The sequence below is a fragment of the Pezoporus flaviventris genome, unplaced genomic scaffold (genome assembly GCF_033815535.1).
Source record: "Pezoporus flaviventris isolate CSIRO_AGI_PZ_B2104156 unplaced genomic scaffold, CSIRO_AGI_Pfla_v1 ptg000049l, whole genome shotgun sequence".
Lineage (NCBI taxonomy): Eukaryota > Metazoa > Chordata > Aves > Psittaciformes > Psittacidae > Pezoporus > Pezoporus flaviventris.
In genome coordinates this window covers 257999-283670 of record NW_026892597.1, presented here as the reverse complement: position 1 = coordinate 283670, position 25672 = coordinate 257999, and the positions used below count along the sequence as shown (strand labels likewise).

Here is a 25672-nt window from a genome sequence, read left to right as displayed (position 1 = left end):
CCTGAATCATCACAGAATCAAATTCCAGGTTGGAAGGGACCTCAAGGGTCATCTGGGCCAACCTTTCTAGGCAAAGCATGACCTAGACTAGATGTCCTGATGGCCTTCTGCACTAGGATGGCTGGCTCTGTGCACAAAGTGAGGCTGGTGGTTGTTATTCACCTTGGCTGTTATCAAAGCCTGTGGTACAGTCTCCGGTATTATCCTTATAGCTGTTTACTTCTGCATGAAGAGGGTGGTAAGAGTAGAGCCAAGCCTAAAATAACTTCCTGCTTAACAGCCAAATGTGCATGCTTTTACCACAGTCTCCTGGCTGAAGACAGATGAGTCTTCCCATTTGGACACTCAGAAGGTGGCAGTTCCCTGACAGGATGGGACATGAGCGTTTCCTCATCTGCAGCTGGAAAGTGAATGTTGATGTTCCTGAGCTGGGAGCTGCTGTCCCACTGGAGTTCCACATGCAGCACACGAACACATGGGAGCCTGTGCAAGACCGCTGAAGAGCGGATAACCATAGAGCTGTAGGTGATGGAGTGTTGGCTGGCACAGCCAACCGGCTGCTGCTGGAAAAACGTGCTCGTGGAATCCATGTCCATGGGCTCCTGTAACCTCCCATCTTCCCCAGGCCTGGTGACCCTGCAGGCTTCCAAGCAGAGCTGCTTTTCCCTCTTGTCATGCAGGAGGTGGGAGCCAGTCCCTTCCTGCTCTGTGCCAGCATTTCAAACTCCTCTCGGTTTCTCTCTCATTTGCTTCCCTTCAAGTCTGATCCTGTCTCCATTCCACTGCTGCTTGTGTTGGCTTCCTCCATGCTGTGCTGCCTTTCACTTCATCCCTCGTTTCTCTGAACCTTCCTTCTGTCTCAGTTTGTCTGTGGCTCCGCCGGCAGCTTCCTCTTGTGATCAGGAGTAGAGGTTGGTGTGTGAATATCCCAAGGTGCTGCTGAGGTTTTACAGCTGACAGCTGGTAGATTTGCTGATTTTTGCCCTTCAGAGAGTGGGAACTTTGAAGTTTTGACACTGGTTTCACTTTTCCTTAATATTTCCAATAACAACACTTCCTGCTGATTTGACCACTGAACTACTCATGATGCAAGTATGGTTTTGTTGCTTAGTGGTCACGTTTGGGTACTACAGATGTTCTGGGCATGAACTGAAGGTCCATATTCCTTGAAGTCATGGGTATAAGAGTGCTAAGGTCAAGCAGGACAGTACAAAGTGCCAAGATTCCCATGTTATTACATAGGAACCTCTTAGCAATGCCTTGGCACTTGTAACCCATTTATCTTCCTTGCATTGTGTCTCCAAGGTGTGATGTAGCTGTGTTAAAGCGCTTTTAGGCTGATGTTCGAACTTCAGGATGCAAGGGAATTTAAAGTAAAAAAAAAACAACCCACAGTTGGTTAAAGTGGTTTCTCCTGATTTGTTTAGGTCTGTACACGAATGAAAAGGTCTGAGGCATTACTGAGTTTTAAACCTCAACCACATTGTGGCTATTTGGCCTCCTGCAGAAGGAATTTAGACTCAGCAGAGTAGTTCTACTGACATTACAGAGCACAATGGACAAGAGGCTCCTGAGCAAAGATCTGCACTGCTACTTCTGGGAGGAGCATTGATTCTGGGTTCTGTGTCTCTGGTGTCGGCCAGGTACTGGCTGCACATGGGGACTCAGGCTGGGCCCTGCTCCAGAATTCATCACAGAATTCTGTCCTTTTTATCACTATTCAGCTCTGTACGTTTCCTGCTGCTCTCCTGCTGCTCTGCAGGGTGCTCTGGTCACTGTCTACTCATCACTTTTGTTGTAGGCTGACTTAGATTTTATTAATTTCTGGCACTCTGCTGTTAGCTCAGATGATGTGTTAGAATTTCTGCCTGATTTTAAGCAACTGTATCATTATTAGCTGCTGATACCTTAGAATCATAGAACCACAAGCTGGTTTGTGTGGGAAGGGACCTTAAAGCTCATCCAGTTCCAACTCCCTGCCATGAGCAGGGACACCTTCCAGTAGAGCAGCTTGCTCCAAGCCCCTGTGTCCAACCTGACCTTGAACACTGCCAGGGATGGGGCAGCTGCAGCTTCTCTGGGCACCCTGTGCCAGCGCCTCAGCACCCTCACACTAAATAACTTGTTCATTATCTCCAGCCTGAACTTCCCCTCTTTCAGTCTGAACCTATCACCCCTTGCCCTATCGCTACAGTCCCTGACAAAGAGCCCCTCTCCAGCATCCTTGTAGTCCCCTTCAAACACTGGAAGCTGCTCTGAGGTCTCCACACAGCCTTCTCCAGGCTCAACAGCCCCGGTGTTCTCAGCCTGTCTTCACACAGGAGGTGCTCCAGTCCCTGATCATCTTTGTGGCCTCCTCTGGACTTGGTCCAGCAGCTCCATGTCCTTCTTATGCTGAGGACACCAGAACTGCACACAATGCTGCACCTGGGGTCTCTCAAGAGCAGAGCAGAGGGGCAGGATCACCGCCTTTGACCTGCTGATCACGCTCCCCTTGATGCAGCCCAGGATACGGTTGCTTTCTGGGCTGCAAGCGCACACTGAAGCCGGCTCATGTTCATTTTCTCATCGACCAGCACCCCCAAGTCCTTCTCCGCAGGGCTGCTGTGAATCTCTTCTCTGCCCAACCTGTAGCTGTGCCTGGGATTGCTCCGACCCAGCTGTAGGACCTTGCACTTGGCATGGTTAAACTCCATGAGGTTGGCATCAGCCCACCTCACAAGCGTGTCAAGGTCCCTCTGGATGGCATTCCTTCCCTCCAGCGTATCAACCGAACCACACAGCTTGGTGTCATCGGCAAACTTGCTGAGGGCGCACTCAATCCCACTGTCCATGTCAGTGACGAAGATGTTGAACAAGACCGGTCCCAACCCTGATCCCTGAGGGACACCACTCGTTACTGGTCTCCAGCCAGACATTGAGCCATTGACCACAACTCTTTGTGTGCGGCCATGCAGCCAGTTCTTTATCCACCGAGTGGTCCGTCCATCTGATTGATGTTTCTGACTGGTCTGTAATTCCCCGGGTCATCCGTTTCCCCCTTCTTGAAAATGGGGGTTATATTTCCCTTTTTCCAGTCATGGAAACTTCACCTGACTGCCATGATTTCTCAAATATGATTGACCGTGGCTTAGCAACTTCATTCGCCAGCTCCTTCAGGCCCCGCAGATGGATTTCATCAGGTCCCATGGACTTGTGCACGTTCAGGTTCTTAAGATGGTCTCGAACCAGATCCTCTCCTACAGTGGGCACAAGGTCTTCATTCTCACAGTCCCTGCATCTGCCTTCCAAAACTTGTGTGGTGTGGTCATAGCATTTGCCAGTGAAGACTGAGGCAAAGAAGTCATTCAGAACCTCAGCCTTATCCAAATCCCGGGTAGCCAGTTCTCCCGAGAGCTTCCTGAGGGCCCACGTTGCCCCTAGTCTGTCTTTTATTTGCAATGTACCTATAGGATCCCTTCCTGTTACCTTTCACATCCCCAGCCAAGTTTAATCCTGACTGGGCCTTAGCTCTCCTAACCTGGTCCCTAGCTTCCCAGACAACATCCCTGTATTATTCCCAGGCCGCCTGTCCTTGCTTCCGCCTTTTATAAGCCTCTTTTTTCCCTCTAAGCTTCCTCAGCAGCTCCTTATCCATCCAAGGGGGTCTCCTGGCCCTCCTGCTGCACTTCCTTCTGGTTGGGATGCAGCACTCCTGAGCTTGTAGCTGGTGATCCTTGAATATCAACCAACAGTCTTGGGCCCCCCTGCCCTCTAGGGCTGTATCCCATGGAACCTTACTGAGCAGGTTCCTGAAGAGGCCAAGACTTTCTTTTGAAGTCCAGGGCAATGAGCTTGCTGTGTGCCCTTTTCACTGCCCTAAGGGTCTCAGACTCTACCCTCTCATGATCACTGCAGCCAAGGCTACCTTGAAGCATCACATTCACTCTTGCTTAGAGCTCAGCGTCAGCTGCATTATTTCTCATTCTCATAACAGAGCAGCACCACAGTCAGGATAGAAAGACCAGTAGGTCTGGGGTTTTGTTCTTCTGCATCTTGCAAATCAGTGTAAACCAGGAGTAAGCAGTATTTTATTGACTGTCCCTCATTTAAAACCTTTTTAGGGGGAAGCCCACTAGATGTCCTACAAGTCTTTGAAGTAGTCAGTAAGCCCTGGTGAAGGATTGATGCAGCCTACCAGGGCTCTCAGCATGCTGCTGGGAGGCTTTCTCCAAGTCTGCTTTTAGAAAATAACTGGTTGGATGATGAAAAGCAAAGGGTGGAAACAAGCAGGCAGGTTCTGCAGCAGATTGCCAGTGGTGGCCACCGGACTTCCCAGGTGGGGAGAAACTGAATCAAAAGAAGAGGCAAGCATGGGGAGATTCAGGAGAATACAGTGGGGATCCGAGACCATCTGGAGAAATGGAGTGGTTGTTGGTCTAAACATGAGAATTAAGGGGTGGTCAGTGAAGTCAGGCAGCCATGTTCAGACACAGAATGAACTCTGTCCACACCAGCACGCAGCTGTGGGTCTTGCTGCAGTCAGTGCAGGTTAAAGGCTCCAAAAGGAGGTTAGGCCAGTCCATGGGGGTTGTGTTCCTGAGGTTTAGTAGAACAATGACCCTGATAGTCCTGTTCCTGAGGGGAAAAAATGAAGCCTTTTCCAGCCCTGAAACTATCCTCCTGATCCTAGTGGAAGATGTCCCTGCTCATTGCAGAGAGGTTGGACAAGATGAGTTTTGAAGGTCCCTTCTGATGCAGACTACTCTGTGACAGATTTTATGATTGATTCTCCTGAAAGGTCCAACTCCAGACCCTTCCTGGGACCTGGGAAGTCTTTTAAGTCAGTGTGGAGAATGAGAGCACGCAGTCTTTGATGCCAGTCCCAATTCTCCTTCTTCAGCAGGAGTGTGAGTTGGAGGATCAGCAGACAGAAGCTCAAATGATGCTACCCAGCCTTGCTGTGATGTAATTCCTAAACTGCTTGCAGTGTCACCATCCAGTGGGTGCCTCTATCTCCAGAATCTCCATTCTCTGTAGCTGGCACCAAGTTCCAGGTTGATTGTGCAGTTGGGTTTTCTGGCTTGGCAATGAGCTTCTGCAGGGGAGCAGATCTGACTTGCCAGCTTCCCCTCTTTGTGATGCCCTCTCTTGGCTGGCATGGGGACAGCACTCCTCAAAGAGCAGTGTTTTGCAGAGGCGTGATTCCTGCATTGGAAGATGCTTTCCATGCTCTGTGTGCCTACTGAAGATCATTGCAGGGTCTCTTTAGCAGGATGTCAGGCTTCTTGCATTTTTGCACACCGTGAGCAGTATGAACCTATGTGCTCTTGGATGTCTGACACCCTACAGCTTCTGTCAAAGTGACCCTGTCCATCAGTAAGGTTATGTTATAATAACCCTCCTACAATATAATAATATAACCCTGTTATAATAACGCTGCAACGGCCGTCTGGCCTTCCTACTCCTGCTAAACCTCCAAAAATAGAGCTAGTACCAGAATTCAAGCAAGAGCTTCAGTTACCATTGTGGACCTTACTTTGACTCTGATGGTCCTGACTGCCACTTGAAGGTCTAATTGAGATAAGCCTTTAGGTCAAGACCCAAGAAAATTCAATGCTGTGGGCAAAAGAGCATAGTCCAGAGGCATTGCTATTTGTTCACTTACCCTGATGGCCAGGCACACTTAATTTGTGAGGTATAACACCCTCAGATACCTTTACCTGTGTCTACGTCCATGTACTCTAACTGCAGAAAGGACATTACAAGCATTGGTTAAGATCCAGCTCTCAGGCAGAACTTCAGTGCTGCCTGCCCTGAGGGTCATGGGCACTGAATGTTCACAGGCTTAGCCATGGTCACATCTTCAGTGTGATCCTTTCGACTCTTTAGCCCTGACTCTACTAGAAACACGCAGTGTGTGGCGTGGCTGTTCCTCTCTGTGGTGTCATCCTCACATTGAGGGCAAATGTGACATTCACAGGGGGGTTGCAGCTGTGTCCATGTGCAGACAAAGGGGTCGGAGGGTTCAGCCTGTTGATGTGAGTCAGCACTGGGTGTGCTTCAGTGAGCAGGATCGGCTACGGGAAGGGTTTCTGTAGGTACCTTGTTCTGGAAGACATGGGGACGTCGGTTCAGTCTGCACAGGGCAGGGCTGGGAAGCTTAAGTGTGACTGTGAAGGGCTTTTGTCCCAGTAGCATGATGCAGTTGGTAGGTGTGGAGGTGGTTCGTTGAGCATTTGGCATAGAGGGTTTTGGTGTAAATTCAGTGATGTAAAAGGGAGATGTTGCATCCAGGGATGGGGCAGCCACAGCTCTGGGCAGCCTGAGCACCTCACCATCCTCACAGGGAAGAACTTGCTCGCAGGGAGCATCTTGGTGGCCTCCTCTAGACTCGCTCCACATCCCTCTTCTGTTGGGACCATGTTTCCACTGACTTGCATGTTACTGCTTTTAGTTGGCATTTCAACTGAAAAGAGAGAATCTATGTTCAGTCCTCTTTCTTGACTAGCACAGAGTCTGACTGGTACCTCCCTTCCTCAGTTCCTTATCTGCCTGATGGCTCTGTGGTTTGCTGTGGCCTGGACTCTCAGGTGGTTTGATGCAGTTCTTGGATGATCATGATGTCCCTGGTGCTGCATCAGATGATTAGAGATCAGTTAGAATCATAGAATCATAGAATAGTTAGGGTTGGAAAGGATCTTAAGATCATCCAGTTCCAACCCCCCTGCCATGGGCAGGGACACCTCACACTAAACCATCTCACCCAAGGCTTTGTCCAACCTGTCCTTGAACACTGCCAGGGATAGAGCATTCACAACCTCCCTGGGCAACCCATTCCAGTGCCTCACCACCCTCACAGGAAAGAATTTCTTCCTTCTATCCAATCTAAACTTCCCCTGTTTAAGTTTTAACCCATTACCCCTTGTTCTATCAGTGCAGTCCCTGATGAAGAGTCCCTCCCCAGCATCCTTGTAGGTCCTCTTCAGATACTGGAAGCTGCTCTGAGGTCTCCACGCAGCCTTCTCCTCTCCAGGCTGAACAGCCCCAACTTCCTCAGCCTGTCTTCGTATGAGAGTCCCCTCCAGTCCCCTGATCATCCTCGTGGCCTCCTCTGGACTTGTTCCAACAGCTCCATGTCCTTTTTGTGTTGAGGACACCAGAACTGCACACAGTGCTCCAGGTGAGGTCTCACGAGAGCAGAGTAGAGGGGCAGGATCACCTCCTTCGACCTGCTGGTCATGCTCCTTTGGATGCAGCCCAGGATACGGTTGCTTTCTGGGCTGTGAGCACCGAAGAGTTATTTGTTTCTGTTTGCAACCCTGTATTGGTGCCTGAGAGAAGAGAGGATGGGATGGGGTGAGGCAATCCCAGTGCTGGAGGGTGCCTGGGAATGGCACCAGAGCTTTCTGTCACAGTGCTCGGGCTCAGCAGCGTGCTCTGGTCACTATGGGAGCTGCCTCTCTCCCAGAACCTTCTCTCTGGCACATCCAGCGTGTTCTTGGCCAGCCCTGGGATGTGATACCCTGTGTTTTCATCTAATATATTAGGCAGCCTTACTAGGAAGAATTGCCTCTTGCAAAAGCACTTTGCAGGCAGGGTACAGAGCAGCTTGACACCAGCCTGCACCAACCACCTACTCCTGGTGTCCATGCTGTCGTTTTCTGGCATTCTGTATTCCCTGTTCCTGTTTTCCTGCTTGTGCCTGTCCCACCGGCCTGCCCCAGTGTCCTCTTGCTTCCTCTTCTCTTAATATAGAGCCTCCCTCTCCACACCTATCTCCAAGTGATTCGCTCATCTCCATCCATCAGCCTCATTCCCTGGTGCCTTTGTGACGGCTCCATTAAACATGCGCTTGGCAGCAGCTATATTTAGGGGTTTGGAAGAGAATGAGCCTTTGGGGTGTGGGCAGCCCATAAATCCAGCTCCCGTCACCAAATTACCATTCTGCTGAGATCAATAGAGGTGTGTGCAGATGAGGTGCAAGTGTCAGTGCATGCGTGGAGGGAGGCAGGGAGTAGGAGGCAGAGTAGGGCAGAGAAGAGGGAGGAGAAGGGACCGAAGCAGTCACGTGGGGCCGGTTGTGAACGTTGTGAGTGCCAACTTGTTCACAGGCACAACAAGCAAGGTTCATCTTGATGTTTTAGGTGTTCTTTAGGCCTCTGGTGTCACATTCCCCGGTGGTTAGCACCGGGGGGTCCCTGCCGTGCTCATGGCGTGCTGGCAGAGCTGGAGCAGGTTGCCATGTGCTGCCATTGTCTGGGCGCTCTCGCAGCAGTGGGGAAGGAGCCGGTGTGTGATGCATGTGCTTCTCCAGCAGCACATCAGTCCCTGTGAGAGCACATGGTGCCTCCTTCTCCTTACGGCCGTGCTGCTGTGGGCAGGGTCCGGTACCCCCAGCTCAGAGCTGAGGAGCCCCTGCCTCCAGAAGGAGGGTAAGCAAGGTGAGAAGCTGCCTGGGATGACCAAGGTGAACAGGTTCTGTCCTTTAGCTCTTTGCAGCAGGTTGCTGTGCTTATCACTCCCTGACATCCCTGTTTCTTGGCATAAGGTGTTGTTTTGCCAGTAAGATTAATTCCTTGGTTCTTTGAGACAGTTCTTCCCAGGACCGCAGGGCCGGGGCTCGGTGGACAGCCACCTAATCGGAAGATTCCTGGGAAGCCATCAGCCCCCCTTGCACCACCTGGCTGCAGGAAGTCTCTCTCTGGATTAGGTAAATGCATCCGGTGATGCACCGCGGCGAGGCTGGAATCACACCCTGTGTCACCGGGGGCTGCTCCCCACTCGGTGCCATCTCCTCCACGCTCCCGAGCCGCAGCACAGTGCGGGCTGGGCTGCACCACACTTTGTCCTTGCTGCACACTCGCTGCTTCTGGGGGGATCACCAGAGCACCCGCGGTAACCTCTGTGATGCTGCATGTCCCGTGTGTTGGGGTCTCACTGTTTGCATCACCTACCACTTGGTAAAACAATCTTTTTGAGCACACACCCTCCCCCGTACATGCATATATACTTATGAATGATGTAGCTGTGCTGCTCTGCTAATGTACGATGTGCACTGCAAAACATATGCAAAAATAGAAACTAAAAAATGGTGAGATACAGCTGGAATTAAACACCATTTACAAGGATTCTCAGATTTTACTAAGGGGGTACCAAAGGCGTTCCTTCCTGCACACCTGCAGGTTGTGTTGTGTGCCCCACACTGGAGACCAAGGCCTTAGGAAGGGGGCCAGGACCATAAGTGCAGGGTGTTACTCTGTGGGGAGCAAGTGCCACCACCCCAGGGCTCTCCTTCAGCTCTTCTGAGAAAGAAGGGAAGAGGCTAAAAATTCCCACAAGCACATGCATAAGAGAAGCAAAGGGGGAAACAAGAACTGGGGGGGAGCAAGGCTGTTTTCAATGGTGAAGACACTTTGGTGGTCTTATTTGTGAACTTGGGTGAAGTTAATTGTTCTTTCAACCTTCATAAAATCACAGAACCCCAGGCTGGTTTGGGTTGGGAGGAACCTTAAAGCTCACCCACTTTCAACCCCTGCCACGGCCAGGGACCCCTTCCACTGGAGCAGCTTGCTCCAAGCCCCTGTGTCCAACCTGGCCTTGAGCACTGCCAGGGATGGGGCAGCCACAGCTTCTCTGGGCACCCTGTGCCAGCGCCTCAGCACCCTCCCAGGGAAGAGCTTCTGCCTAAGAGCTCATCTCAGTCTCCCCTCTGGCAGGTTAAAGCCATTCCCCTTGGCCTGTCCCTACAGGTGCTTCTCTGAAGTCCCTCTCCAGCCAGCTTTGCCCACAGTCAGTATGTTTTGCAAGTGAACTGGAGATGCATGCTAAGGGTGAGGGTCCCCAGAGCAGGACATCTGTGCTGAAGTATGGACCTTGCTCCCCATGCAGAGGCACCTTTGGGATCAGGAGGCCACAGCCTGATCTCTGGCAGCAGTGCCCGGCAGCAGGGGACAGGGAGTGCGTGTCACGGGGGCAGGACAGAGTGTCAGTGCGGTGACGTGATGCTGCTGCTGCCGCTGCCTGTAGCGCTCTTGTCAGGCCCCAGGCAGGATCCTGGTGTTGTGGCTGCTGTGGAAGCATTTTCCTCTGCCGGCAGTGATGGATTGATAGAGTCATGAGACCAGGATGGATGGATTGACAATGCACCCTGTCCTGAGCTTAGAACAAAGTTCATTGGATCAATGGTGCTGTAATAACAGTAAAAACCTGCCCCTCTGCTCCTGCAGCCCCTTTCACAGGCTGTTGCCATTCTGAATTCCAGCGCAGGTCAAACAAATGTTTATTTTGTGCTGTAACTGCTTTGGGTGCAAACGCTTTGTGTCCCTACTGAAGAAAAACGGTGAGTCCCATCTATACTTTGCTCTTTATTTCCTCTTATTTATTCCCTTTCTTCATTCCTTCTATCCATCTGCCCTAGTTAGCATGCTTAAATTGCTGAATTCATAGAATCCCAGAGTGATTTGGGTTGAAGGACCTTAAAGCTCCTCCAGCTCCAGTCCCCTGCCACGGGCAGGGACACCTTCCACTAGAGCAGCTTGCTCCAAGCCCAGTCCAGGCTGGCCTTGAACACTAAGTTAAATTAAACGTAAAGCAGACCAGCAGCCAGTTGTGCAGTGAGCAGCACGCAGGCCTACAAAAGAAACTGGTTGCAAAGTAGAGGAGTGGAGTTCCCTGATTGCTCGGAGTCCCATCACCCTGTTATAGCCATGGTGAGCTGGTTCAGTGTGGTGTGCTCAAGTCACGTTACTGGAGGAGCCAGTTGCTTTCTGCAGGGTGAATGTGCAGTAGAAATCCCGGGGCAGGCAGTAGATGGGGGTTAGGTAGTGTGATGCAAATTCCTTCTGTGTTAAGGGAATGTCTGGCTTGTGTCTGTTGCATCCCTTTGCCATGTCTCCCTTTGAGCCATTAGTGCAGACCTGTTCCAGGTGTCTCCAGTGGCATCTCTCCTCTCCTCACAGGCTGTGAGTCAGGCTGTGTCCCCTCAGCACCCAGCAACTGGGGGGCTCTGCATCTCTCTTCTTGTTCCCTGGTCAGGCTAGCAGGGTCTGGGGCTTTTTCACACCCGAGAGGCAGGCGGGTGGACTCCTGAGCTGTCCCTAAAGGGGAGATGTGGTCCAAGAAGTATGGCCTGTCATGTCTGCTGTCAGGGATGGTGCCAGTGTTAGTAGACGAGAAGAGAAGAAACCTCTCTGGGTTCTTCCTCAGAACTCTGTGCATGTGGAGAGCGCGGTGACCACCAGGGGAGGAGAAGGGCAGTCAGGGCTGGTGCCATCTCCTCCGTGGGAGCCGCATCCCTCTGCGCTGAGGCATTGTCGTGCTTTAAGCCCAGCCAGTAACTCAGAACCGTGCAGCCACTTGCTCATGAGGTGGATGTCGCCAAACAGAGCATGGGAAGAAATCTTGCCACTGCCTTGGGACATGGAACGTGTGTTTGCCTCGATTCTCCTCTTTGGCTCTGCTTTGGAATCTTCATTGAAATTTCACGCTGTGGTTTAGTAGTTTTGGTGAAGAGATCTTGTATCACAGAAGCTGTGTGCGTGTGGGACTGTACCCCAGCACGTGTGGGGCTGATCACATTGACACACGTGTGCACACAGATGATGGTTTATTGATAAATGCTTGCATGAAGGTGACACTGACTGTATACATGTAGGGAAGCAGAGACCATGGGAAGTGTTCCTTTGACTCTCAGCTTTGTGATGTCTTCTTTCTTGCAGAAACCAGAGAAGACAGAACAAAGCGCCTCTTTCGACATTATACTGTGGGCTCTTACGACAATTTCACCTCTCACAGGTAAGCATCAGCACCTTTGCCTCATGATTTTGAGGAGATTCATTTCCATGGGAGAAGTATCTCCTTTTCCTGATGGAGCAAAACGCGTCCATTTAATGTCATGGGAAGGAAACTCTTCTGGTTGTTTTGGTCAGTTCAGTTACAGTCTAAATTATAAGGCCTAGATGAGGCCTCAGTGAATGAAGGCTGAAGCTGCAGGGCAGTGTGGCTCAGGTCTGAGTGGGGGAGCAAATGTTCTGGAGAATTTCTGGTGTGCTCCAGGATGTGTTGGATGCAGATGCAGAGTTACAGCTTGCTTGGAAAGGCAGAGGAGGATGCTGTTGTGCAGGGACGGCACGAAGGCAGCTGGCAGCCCAGCCTGACAGCAGCACTGGATGTGGTACAGGCTGCAGGGCTGTTCACCAGGGCTCTTCTGGTACGTGGCAATTGAGTGTTCTCACCTCAGCGTGGAGGCCAGCCATTGGGGAGATGATTGAACTCAATGTGGAGTCAGTCATGAAACAGGGGTGATGTTGCTGGTCTGTGCTTGGTCTTGGTCCAGCAGCACATGTGGACACATTCATAGGAGGTTGGGCTGTAGGGATGGGTCTGCTGGTTGGATTCAGGAATATGCTTTGGGCACTGGGGTTCTGTGTTTGAGGGATAAATGTGGGGTGACTCTGCGGAGCATGGTCTCTGTTTGCAGTCAAGCTTGGTGCTCTTAAGAACTGTTGGTCATTGAAGCAGTTGGATGGGTGCTACTGATCGTGATGTGTCAGGAGCATATTGTGAGAATTCATTATACAAAACCTAAGTTATCCTGTGGTGTTGGAGCTTGCCAACACAGCAGTGAATGTGTCCTGGTTTACTGAGCTTCTAAACCTTGCTGAGTGGCCCCATGTCCCCAGGATCCACCATCAGAGAAGGGGGCGGAGGTTGTCTTTACATATGTGCCTTTAGCTGCACCCTTAGGCGGGAGAAAGACGCAATCTTTCCACCCTGAAGTCCTGCTGGACTGCATGTCAGGAGCTTGTAAACTCTCTTCTGGACCCAGTTATCTGTGTCTTCTTGCAGATCATAGTCCGTAGGTCTTGGCATTTGCAGCTGATGCTTGCAAAGTGCTGACAAACTGGACTGCTCTGCTAAAGCATGACTGGGATCTGCTGGGGTCACAGTAACAGTGCTGAAATGGGCTGTTAAAACTTGGGATTTTGGCAAGTTTTGGTGGGTTGAACTTGCCAAATCCTCCAGTCTCTTCTCTTGGAAGAAGAGACTGGAAGAGACCAGTCTCTTGTCTTGGAAGAGACTGGAGGATTTCAGCTGCATCCCCATGGTATGGTGTGTAGTCATGCGCATGAAAGCATGAGGAGCACACCACATGTCCATCAGGCCACCTTCATGTGTTTGCATGGTGGCAACCAGCAGGTGCTTGGTGTTCATGAGAACAGAACAAGCAACCCAGAACATTCCTGCCTGCAGCAATATTGTGTTCAGAGTCTCCTGGGCCAGAGGCAGTCTGGGTATGCAGTAGCTTTGGATGGATCATTGTTCCATTCATTCGCTCAGTGATGTGCCACTCGAGTGCCTTCCCTCTCTCCAGAAATGGAGCTGGGGTTGGCTTTGGTGGAGACAGTGTGACAGTGGTGGTGCTCAGCAGTGGGGTGCTGTGTCTCCTGCTCCTGCAGTGTCACAATACTTGTAGTGAGGTGACAGGGAACAAGAAGAGCTTCTCAAAGTGCGTGTGTGTGCTCATCATTCACTCACAGGTTGCTCTGAGCACAGCAGTGAAACAGCCTCAGCCTTCAGTTAAGGAAAATTGGTGTGAAGCAGAACAAGTGGCTGCCTTTGTTGCGCACCTTAAGACCATCACCCTGCCTCAGGGACTGGTGCTGCTGGAGCCATGAGCCACCCAGCCAGCAAAAGACATCCCACCGTGGAGGCACCCGGTGGTCACATAATCATAGAATCATGGAATCAACCAGGCTGCAAAAGCCCTTCAAGCTCATCCAGTCCAACCGTTCCCAGCCCTGCCAAGGTCACCACTGACCCACGGCACTGAGGCCTCGTCTCCACGCTGTGTGAGCACTTGCAGGGACGGTGACTGCAGCCCTGCCCTGGGCAGCCTGTTCCAATGCCTGAGCACCCTCTGGGGCAGGAATTGTTCCTCAGCTCCATCTAAACCTGCCCTGGTGCAGCTTGAGGCCGTTTCCTCTTGTCCCATCCCTTGTTCCTTGGGAGCAGAGCCCAGCCCCTCCTGGCTCCATCCTCCTGTCAGGCACTTGTAGGGAGCCATCAGGTCCCCCTGAGCCTTCTCTTCTCCCCACTGAACCCCCCAGGTCCCTCAGCCCTTCCCCATCACACTTAGGCTCCAGGCCCTGCACCAGCTCCGCTGCCCTTCTCTGGCCCCACTCCATTCAGTGGAAGCTTCCTGCTCTGATTGCTGGAGTTCAGAGCGTGGCTGTTGCTGAAGCAGGGATGGATGGAGGTGGTGCTGGTGGCCGGGAAGCAGAGAGCACGGGGAGCAGAGCCTCAGGAGTGCAAGGGTGTGTTTTGCAGTATTATGGGATGGAAGTGGTGCTCTGACTCGATAACAGGAGGCTTGGGGCCATGGGGTTACCATCAGGGGTTGTGAGGATTCACATGTGGGGTTTAGGATCACCTTAAAAAATAAGATAAACAAAATGGGGTTTTCCCCTATTTTTTTAAATATTAAATGCTTGGGCCAGTAGGTTCCTGGAGAGCAGGAATGAAGAGCTGAGGTGCTGTAGGACCGCTGCAGCAGATGATTAACATGATTTGCAGGAGAGTGCTTATTCCATCATCTCTGACTTCACTGGAGTGCTCAGACGTGGGAGCGGATTAACATAATGACAATGTTGGAGGAACAGCTTTAAAAGTACTTGAGAAAATTACACGAGTGACTTCAGATTTCAGGTAAAGCCTTTGAAATAGGGTTGAATGGGTGCCCCATGCATAGAGCAAGGAGCAGCATCCACACGGCTGAGTTCAGGTTTGGGTAGGGTGTATAATTTACTCTTTTCTGGCTTAATAAGTGAAAAGCAAGCTGAGGATGTATATTTGAGAACATAGAAGGTACTAGGTGGTATAATGAACACAAGTGTTTTCTTTTGTGGAATCAGCCTCCAGGGAAGCAACGTTCCCAGGTTGCAGCTTCACCAGCACGTGGCCGGTTTCAGAGGGGAGGTTGAGGTCTGTATTGGTGGAGGGTGAGAGTCTGTTCTGGGGCAGGCCCCACTGCTCATGGACATCGCTTTGAAGCGTAACTGTGGTTAGAACCGTAAGAGAACACGAGGCTGCTCTGTTGGCGAGGTGTGCTGGGGTCACCAGGGGGCAGTGAGCCTTCCCCAGACCTCTGAGGATGAGGAGCACAGGGCAGGGCTCAGCAAGCCTAATCTGCTCTGAAATAGGAATAAGGGAAACGGGGAGAGAAGCTTGGGCTTGTTCTTATCAGCAAGAGGCAATCGCGGGGGGAATTGACTTCTCTGATGAACTATGTTAAGGGAAGAGATTAAAGTGATTCAAAATTAACTATAAAATTAAGAGCCCACATTCTCCATGGCACAGCTGGGAAGGAAAAGAATTGGGAGCAATTGTCAATTTAGGATTTATTTTTTATTGTTACTCAATCACAGGGATTAGTTGACCAGGGAGAGAGATTACAACCACGAGTAGTCACAAGCCATCTGGATGGACCTCCCCTTAGAAGGCAGGGAAAACTGGAAGTCTCTGAGCAGGGATTTCAGTGCCCTTAGATGCTGTGACTGGCCAGATACGTCGATACACAGAATTACACAATAATTTAGGTCGGGAGGGATGTCTGGAGGGTTTTAGCACACCCAGTTGCTCAGAGCAGAGCCAGCTACATCATGGTGATTTGCATGTCTCCAAGGCTGGAGGTCCCACAGCTCCTGCAGACCTGTGTCCCAGTCTTTGTTTCCAGGGTGAAAAACATTTCTGTATATCTCACAGTGATTTCTTGTGCATTTGCATTCATTGTCTGTTGTCCCATCCCTTTGTGCATTTGCATTCATTGTCTGTTGTCCCATCCGTCTCTGCCTCCAACAGCCTCTTCTCTCTTCTGTACAGCCTCCCATGAGCAGTAGCAGGTGGCAGTGAGGCATCCACTATCCTTTCCCCAAGCTGAGACAGCCCAGTGCTCCCAGCCTCCCCTCATTGTAGGTATGCATTCACTCAGGTGAACTAACCAAACTGGGAATGTAAGGGATGTGTATAATCACCTACAAATCATTGGGAATGCACCTGGACTTTGTGTTGCTCCATTCCCCTGACACTCATGACAGCGGTACCCATGTGTGCGCCGCATGGTGCAGTTCAGTGGCTGCTGTTCCCGTCTCTTCTCTAGGTCCTGCTCAGGGCTCACCCCTCTTGGCAGTGTGGTCATAGCTCGTCCTCCCCATTGAAATCAGCATCTTTGCTGTGGTGATTTAACCTCAACCAGGAACTGAGCCCCACGCAGCCGCTCTCTCATCCCAGCAGAATGGGGGAGAGAATCAGAAGGGTAAAGTGAGAAAACCGTGGGCTGAGATAAGAACAGTTCAATAATTGAAATAAAATATGATGATGATGATAGTAATATATAATGAAAAGGAAACTTACAAAGAGGGAAAAAAGCCCAAGAAAACCAAATGATGCAAATGAAAACCATTGCTCACAAGAGCTGACCCATGCCCAGCAGCTTCCTTCACCAGTCTTTCCTGTTTTATTGCTGAGCTCAATGTCCTATGGTCTGGAATGTCCCTTTGGTCAGTTGGGGTCACTGTTCTGGCTGTGTCCCCTCCCAGCTCCTCATGCACCCCCAGCCTGCTCTGTGGTGCGTGGGGCGAGGAGCAGAACAACCCTTGATGCTGTGTAAGTACTGCTCTGCAGTAATGAAAATATCCCTGTTATCAACCCTGTTTCCAGCACAGATCCAAACACAGCCCCTTAGGAGCTACTGCAGACAGCATTCGCTCTACCCCAGTCCAGACCAGCAAACCTCTGTCAGGCACTGGGATCCCAATCCCCTGAGCACCTCCTGCATGCTGCTTTCCCAAGGCTTTATGGAGCTGTGCAGGGGATGGGGACACAAGAGCCAAGAGCTGCTTCCCATCCTTCTAGACCAAACCAAGGAAAAGCAGTCGCTCTGGATTTCCTTGAGCTTCATGCTGTGTGTGCTCTGGGACAACTTCCTTTAGTCTTCTCCATCCTGCCTCAGCAGTCCCTGTGTGCTGTTTGGTCAGGATTGGTCTCGGAGCAGTAGAACCCTCCTGATTCCTGCCCTGTGAGGTAGCACTGGGAGGCAAGTGGCAGTCAGGGAGCTGGAATGTGCTCGGCATTGTCTTTCTCTCTTGTGGTATTCATAAGCAAGCCTGGAGGGACACTGTGTGAACTGGCAGGGCTCAGCATGAAGCAGGGGCCATGGGAATGGCCTAGGAATGGCTGGGAATGGTCAGGGAATGGCTGGGGAATGGCTGGAATGGCCTTCTAGGGCACAGCATCGAAAATACCCCGGCAAAAGGAGCTTCCTGCTCAGAAACAGGAGAAGGGGAATGAATCTTTGACACGTGTTGTGCAGCCTGAGCTGCTGGGCAGGCAGTGGTGGCAGATCTGGAGAGGTCTCTGCTCTGATGTATAGCTGGAGACGGGTTTTCAGCAGCAGCCCATCTAGTTGGAAGAAGGTAATTTGTGCTGGGCTGGTACAACCTTTGTTGCTATGGCAACAGAAGTATAGAGGGAGAAAATGAAATCTCTTCCTGAAAAGGCTTCTGTATAATCCCACTTGTCAAATTAACGTGCCTTCAGAATAGTCTGTTAAGATCTTTTGGTGAACAATATCTGTTGGGACCGCTTAGGTCTTTCACAGAGAGTTTCAGGAACATGGAATGGTAAGAAGAGAGCTCCTCCAGGCCCATGGTCTCCCTCAGCAGCCCCTGTGCTGGGGTCCTGCTCAGCTTTCTCTGAAATTCAGAATTTCATAGAATCACAGAATCCCAGCTTGAAGGGACCTCAAGAATCATGTGCTCCAACCTTTCCCGCAAAGCATGACTTAGACTGGATGTCCCAGCACCCTGTGCAGCCCAGTCTTAACAGTGTCCAACGCTGGGGAGTCACCACTTCCCTGGGGACATTATTCCAGTGGCTGGTGGTTCTCAATGTTAAAAAATTTCCTCTAATTCCCAATCAGAATCTCCCCAGGAGTAACTCGTGCCCATCACCATCCACATCTTTTTTGTACAGCAGTGACCAGAACTGGACACAGTATTCCAGATGCGGCCTGGCAATCACCAAGTAGAGTGGGGGCAAGAGTTGATGGTTAACAGGAGGCTTTGTGACCTGTTTCATGCCAGAAACAGGACCAGGTGTGATGAACTGATAGAAGCTGAGTGCCAACAGCCAGTGGAAGCTGTTGAGAGATGCCCAAGCTGAGCAGCTCCAGCCTGAGGGGCTGCTTGTTAAAGGAGCAGTGGGAAGGGGAACTGTTCATTAAAGCAGACTCTTCATCAGGACTGTAGTGATAGGACAAGGGGTAATGGGTTAAAACTTGAACAGGGGAAGTTTAGGTTAGATATCAGGAAGAAGTTCTTCCCTGTGAGGGTGCTGAGGCACTGGAACAGGTTAGCCAAAGAAGTGGTGAATGCTCCATCCCTGGTGGTGTTCAAGGCCACGTTGGACAGAGCCTTGGGTGATACGGTCTAGTGTGAGGTGTCCCTGCCCATGGTAGGGGATTGGAACTGGATGATCCTTAAGGTCCTTTCCAACCCAAACCAGTCTGTGATTCTATGATTCACACTCTTTAGAAGCAGACTCAGGACAAGGGTTTAGCAGTTGGAAAGCAGGTCCTGGGAAAGTGTGTGAACAACCTGTCCAAGGGCTCTTTGTTGGCTGCAGAACAGTTTGTGGGGTTTCCCTTTTGCTTTTCCTTCTTTCTGCAGGAAAGGAAAGGTGCCGAGCCCAGAGTCAGTGCTGTGAGTGTCGCTATAGGTGAAGTGCTGGAGCAAAGGGCTTGGAGCAAAGGAAGGATGGACACACACACTTGGTCTCAGGAGTCCTGCTTTCTGCAGTGTGTTTGAATAAGCTTTGGTGAGGTAGCAGATGGAGTACAACCACAACTTGGAAGAGGTGGTGACTGATAGAGCTGTTGGTCACGAAGCAGCTCGTCTGTCTGAGGCTGAAGTCTTTCTGGCTCCTGCTGTCTCTTGGGTTTGAAGCCTCTGAAGCACAAACCTACTTAGTGATAGATTTCTGTGAGGCATCTTACTCTGAGATTCTGGAATCATGTGGGTTGTTCTCAGCAACGTCAGCAGGGCAGCAGCTGATGACACATGTAGGATGTTAGGAAATAGGAAAGAAATAGAAAGTCTACTAAAAATAGTGTTAAACTTCTATGTAAACCCACGGTTTGACAGTCTCTTACTTGCAATTGTAGTTTTCCCATCTGAATAAGAAGAACTAGAAAAGGTTCAGGGACAGCCAGCAAGGGTGACCCACAGCATGGACCACCTTGCCTTTGAGAAGGGATTAAATAGCCTGGAATTCTTCAGCTCAGGGAAGAGTTGCCCAAGGAAGATTTGTCAGAGGTTTATGAAATCATGAGTAGGCAAGGAGAAGGTGAATATGGAACAATAGTGATTTCTTAGTACAAAGGAATGAGGTGGCACTCTGTGGAATTAGCAAGCAGCAAGATTAAAATAAAACAAAGTACTTTGTCACTTTGCAGCTGATTAAATTGTAGAATTTATGCCTACTGCATGTTGTGGAGGCCAGAACTATAAATGGATTTGAACTGGGAGTGCAGAATTACTGAAGGGTAAATCTGTGACCAGGAAACACTGTGTGCTCAGGGCTTGAGATGAGGGGTGTACTTACTGGCTTCCAGAAGCAGGAAGGTATCACGAGGGTGGATCACTGGCCCTTTCTTCTGTTTCTTATACTCCTTCCTTTAGTGCTTGCTACTGACCGTTACTCACCAAAGGATGCTGGTGTCAAGCCCCAGTCTTCTGCAGTACCTCGTCCTTGTGTTCTGGTATAGGAAAGGACAATAGGAGGAAGGACGCAGCCTCCCTCTGTACTTCAATGAAGTGCTGTTGAACACTTAAGACTGACTTTAAAAGAACAACAAGCCAGCGATGGCAAAGTCACAGACTCGGTCTGTTCGTGTTCCTTCATGCTAACTGGAAGAACAGAGCAAGTTGGACCATGTTGAAGCCTTTCATTCCTTCTTGAGACATGGACTTGGTTCTCTGAGTATTTTACAACCATTAAACTCAGTTGGTTTTCTTCTGCAGTGCAGTTCTTTGGTTGGTCTTTGAGCACTTTATTTTCCTACCAACCATTTGGTGTCTTGGAGCACAGCATGGATGTTTCCTGTGATGTTCCCCTTGTGTAATGGTTTTCTCCCTCTACTGAGTGGAGAGAGAGAGGAGAGGTTTTTTTGTCATGTGTTAGTGGAGAGGTTCATCTTGTGTAACTACAGACAGCTCAATGCCTGTCTGCCCAACCTTATCGTCTGGGACTTCTTTAGAAGCACGGAGCAGCAAAAGGAGACTTACAGGGTGCAGTTACTTTTCATCCAAACCCATCATTTAAGTCAGATGAATCACGACCTCGTTGTGTATTTTCACTCATAGGATGTGTGGGAACCATAGGAGTACTCATGAACATAGAGACAGGTGTAACATCACTGTGAAAACCTAGGCAAGATGCAGCCTACTCTAGGTGCTGCCAGCAGGAGGTCTTCATTCAACTACCCACTTAACCCCAGTGGTTTGATGGGGAAAAATAGGGGTTTCCACAGCAAAATTGACCTGACTGCAGATATATCCCCTAATAGCACATAACTCATCCCATGCAGTCACTTCCTTTCCCCTCATTGCACCAAGACGTACTGTTGCTGTGGTCCCTTCTGCTGTGTTGTGTCCCAGTTCTGTGAATGTCTTCAGCATCCTTCTTCTTGTTTACTGACTTGGAGAGCTGAAGGAGCAGAGGAGAAGCCCGCGGCTTCTCTGCTAATTTCAGCTCCTCAAAGTGTTTAAGCACTGGAGCAGGTGTCATCCTCCCCTTTTCTGGACAACAGGCCATGCTTACCGGGGGACAGAAGCTGTTGCAGATGCCTTCAGTGAGTCACTGCAGACTTGTAGGCAGGAAGAGAATTCGGAATCATCTGGAGGGATGGAAACTCTTGTTTGAAAACACTCAGATGCAGTTCAGTGAGGAGAGATGCAAATGATGACACTTGCAGAAAAGTGCTCAGCTGTGCAGTGCAGGAGAGAGAAGGAGGGGGAAAAGGTTCAAGATGTTCATAGAATCCCAGACTGGGTTGGGCTGGAAGGAACCTTAAAGCTCATCCAGTTCCAAACCCCTACCATGGGCAGGGACCCCTTCCACTGGAGCAGCTTGCTCCAAGCCCCTGTGTCCAACCTGGCCTTGGACACTGCTCCCCAGCCACAGCTTCTCTGGGCACCCTGTGCCAGCGCCTCAGCACCCTCTCAAGGAAGTTCAGTGAATCCCAAGCTGAACATCAATGAGCAAACTCTTGTGAAAACCCAGGGAAATGGGCCGTGGAAACATGAGTCCAGCAAACCTTCTCCTTAGCACTGGTACAGTATAAATTGAGGTGCTGGGCAAGTGTCTGTGTGGTAACAGTCTTCATATGTGTAATTTAAACTGCAGAGGTGGGAATAAACCCTGCTCCATGGCTTTTGGAACAGAACAAGAGGCAATCAGCAACAATCACAGCAAACAAAATTTGAGCTCAGCAGTAGGAAAAAATTCCTCATTATAAGGGTAGGAAAGCATTAGAGGAGATTGTCTCAGCAGTTATTTAAAGGTCCCTCATTGGAAAATAAAGAACATTTTAGACAAACATCTGTTAGGAATGTTTTGGTATAATTGATTCTGCAGACTGGGGGTTCTTTGGCTTTTGTCATTCCTGCACTGAATGTGTTCCACCACTGGTGGACGGGGCGGGTGTCACTGTGAGCCTTGAGTGTCATGAGGCAAGGGAACCAAAAGTGTTTCTTCAGCATGACCAGTTGTAAGTTATTTGTACTTCTCTCCAGAGAGCAATTAAAAGCAGGTATTGCAGGAGACTGTCTTGTATCTCTTGAGCTGAATCATTAGCTGCAGAAGCTTGAATTATGAAAAGTACTGCAGATTCTTACAATATCTTCCAGTGACTTTGGGTGGGTTTTCCTTTTCGTGAGAGTCTGCTGGTCCTTGTTCTTCCAGGCAGAAGCTAATCAGATCATTACAAAAAATGACAGTAAAGAACTGTCACCGTTCTTTCCTCTCGCACTTCTTCAGCTCTGAGTAGTTCAGTTGTATCTGTAAGAATTGCCAAAACCGTTTTCTGATTGGGTAAAACATGAGTGAGAAGGGGCAGAGTGAGAAGGGGCAATTGCACTGGATTTGCCTTCCTGTGCAGAACTGCCTTTTACATTTTACCTGGATGTTGGATTTGATTGTGAAGACTTTTGGTAGACTAAAACGTGAGCGTATTCACATGACCAAACTGTTCCTGGTGTCCAGAGCCCTTCCACAGTTCAGGATTTACCAGATGCAGTTTTCCAGCAGAGGACAAGCATCATCCATGCAAAGGAAGTGAAAAGCCCTGGATCTTTTGCCAGTCTAATTTGGGAAATTGTTTGTTCCCCTCTTCAAATACAGTGATGATTTGACAGGAGCGAGTGACCTGGGGGGCCTTCGCGAGCTGGCTCGTCCCATCCGCTGTCCTCCATCCTTCTCTGACCAGTTTCTAGTTTCACCTTCTGAAGCTGCACCCACAAAGGGAGCAGGAAGGGGAAGTCGTTGTGGTGGGGGTGAGCAATGCAAATTGCAAGAGCAAAAGCAGTCACAGCTTCCAAAGAGCCTGGTCCTCTCCCATATGGAATTTGGAGAAGCAAGAGTCCGCGTTTTGCCACAGAGTTCAATGTTTAGTTGCCACCTCCAGTGGGAATTCTGCTTAGTTCAAGCAGAAATCTGAGATCCCTTCTCAGCATTTCTTGAAAATTCTAAAATACTGGAAGTATTTTCCTTTCAGTTTGTACTTACAAAAAGTGATGTAGATGCCTTGACCTTCTTTCCATGGGAATAAATCTCTGATAGGAATTTCACATTGTGAGACTTTCCTACGCCTGGGATTCTGTTTTCTTTGCCTTGTGGTCTCAAATGTTTCTGTGTCATTCTTGAGGACACCAGCTGGACTGTTATGCTCTGAGAAGGTCATGGGTACAGAGGGAATAGTGTTTCCTTTCCATTTGTGGAAGTCCACAGGTTGCCTTTCTTCTTGAGCACAGTGAGAGCTCATGTTGTGGACCACTGACTGTAGCACAGGTTTGGAGTGATCCTCATGGGGCTAACTGGAGGCAGCTGCCCCACCGTGTCTGTGTGCTTCTGATTACATTTTTTGGCCTTTTGGTGAGCTTATTACATGTAGGACGCTAATGTCCTATGAGAAGGTTGTGATATCTTGGGTTAATTCACGTGCAGTGGTACCAAACTCTTAAGCCATAGTAGATGATCTTCTGGGGTTGCCATCATCTATTATATTGGGATCTTGACAAGGTGCTTGACAGATTTAACCTCCCATTAACTACACTGGTGAGATTTCCTCTTTGATCTTCTAAATGAAGCAGTCTGTTAATTTACTTAGGATTGGAGCCTGCTGATAGTTTATAGTTCCTGTGTCATTCCTGGCAGTCCCTCCAAGGTCTAGAATTTCCCATGTTTCCAGACTTTCTTAAATATAGACATTTGTTACTGAGATGGTGCCTCAGCTGGTTTCTCTAAAGCTCTGCAATGTAAAGTATTCTGGCTTATGGATTAGGAAATGCTTTATTTTAGCAGATGCTGCCTCATGCTCTCCGTAGAGGTGACAAGTTTTCTATTCCACCCACATTGTTTTAGTAGATGATGACTGTGCCCTTCTCTGTTCCAAATTCAGCAGCAAAGCACCTACTGGACATTTCTGCCTACATTACAGTTTGCAGTTTCTCACCTAGCTCAGTGCTGGTCTTGTACTTGACCCACCCATAACTTGTAGCCAATCTCTTGTTGCAATGGCGATGCTGTAGGAGCTGTGAAGTATACATGCTAAAGTGGTAGTTGCTATATACTACACATTGTAAATGCTCTTGAAGTGCTTCAGGAGAAATCATAGAACCACAGACTGGGTTGGGCTGGAAGAGACCTTAAAGCTCATCCAGTTCCAACTACCTGCCATGGGCAGGGTCAACTTCCTCTGTACCAAGTTGCTCCAAGCCCTGTCCAGTCTGGCCTTGAACACTGCCAGGGATGAGACATGAGCCTTGACACTCATCAAGGGGTCAAAAGGCATTTTGGCCCATGTAACCTGTCCAGATTCAGCCCACCAGAGGTCTTTGTGAGAGCAGGTTATTTCAACAGGGCTCATTTTAACTTTGCAGCCAAAGCAGGATCTGCAGCATCCCTTGTGCTCAGTTAAAATGAGAGAGGTTTCTATTGCAGGTTTGTTGGCTTGTGTGTTTTAACCTGTCCTTGGGCAAATGTTTGCCAAGATCTTCTTTATGCCAGTGGTGTCCTGGAGATCAGATGCAGTGTGTGCTCTTGGTTTATGGTGACATTTCCTCTCGGATTGTGTGCCTGGAGTTCAGCTGCCTGTAACTTCCAGCACAGTAACTCGTGACTTGTGCTAAGATTACAGAGAAGGGTAATTCAAACCCTTGTGATGCATCTGCGAGAAGCATCACGCTTTGTAAGAGCAAGGACTAAAAATGTGATGCATGTATCATCTAGTCAGAACAGGAAAGCTGTGAGCGCTGTTTCAGTGCGAGCTTGCTCTGATCACGACGTGGGGCTGTGCACGGATGTGGAGCTGCCCCTCACAGGTCACATCCTGCAGCATCGGACACGGACAGGCGGGAGTCTGCTGCCTGGGGCCCAGCACCATCACTTGGGCTTGAACAGCGAGGGTGATTTCTTGTTCAAGAGCTGAAGCATCTGTGGGGCTCCGCTCCGAGGGGCAACCCGACAGCACCGGGTGGACGAGCACTGGAGCAGGACCAACACGGTGAGAATCTGTCCCTTATGGGAAGTGTCCTCGGTGAGGAGTCACCTTCCTTGAGGCAGGGGTTGAGATTGATTGTGAGTAGGCAGGGCTGCTGCAGCCAGTGCCCGGTGCTGGTCTCTGTTGGCCGTGGGTGCCAGGGCAAGTGATGCTGTGTCCCACTGGAGAGCGTGGGGCAAGTGCGGGCATGGCCAGGGCACATCGGGGCAGGATCATACTGAGACCTTGTGCCATGGTGGCTGTTTCGGTGTGAGCTGCCTGTGCTTATCCAGACACTGGCTGCGCCCTCAGGGCTGGACAGGGGTTGTGGGAGCAGCCACGTGCAGGAGCTTGAGGCTGCCGGCGCGGTGCAGACTACACTAATAACAGGTCTTTGGTTTGCGATTTGGGTATGATCCAGTTAGTACAACGTTTAATATGCTGACATCAGTTGTGGGGATTTGAAAGTAGCTTCTTGGCCCATCTTCTGTAGGAGATGCTGAGGAAGAGAAGATTCATTCCAGAGAAATGATTATAGCTTGTTCTGGCACTTCACATAAAGGCCAAGTAGGGCTTTAGGAGGGGGGTTCAATCACCAAATGGGAAACTGGATGTTTTAGTCAGAGATGTCATTTAATAATGGATCCTGCTGGTATTCCAGAAGAGCTGTTTTCATCCTCATGAAACATCTTGCTTTCTCCAGCAGGTTTTATAGACCTTGTGACAAGAAAAGGTTGAACCTCAGATCTTGGAGGTAATAGACTTGGAGAATCATAGGATCATTTATGTTGGAAAAGACCCTAAAGATCATCAAGTCCAACCATAAACCCAGCACTTGGCAGTGTCAGGTTCACTGCTAAACCATGTCACCAAATG

General features: G+C 49.8%; 1 protein-coding gene across 1 annotated transcript in view; it reads left to right on the top strand.

Moving 5' to 3' along the window:
- Window positions 1-25672, top strand: part of LOC133277041 (SH3 and multiple ankyrin repeat domains protein 3-like) — a 302090-nt gene that overhangs the window by 181741 nt on the left and 94677 nt on the right. The window contains 1 exon segment of the mRNA XM_061468551.1: window positions 11700-11775. Within this exon segment, the coding sequence (XP_061324535.1) occupies window positions 11700-11775 (76 nt within the window).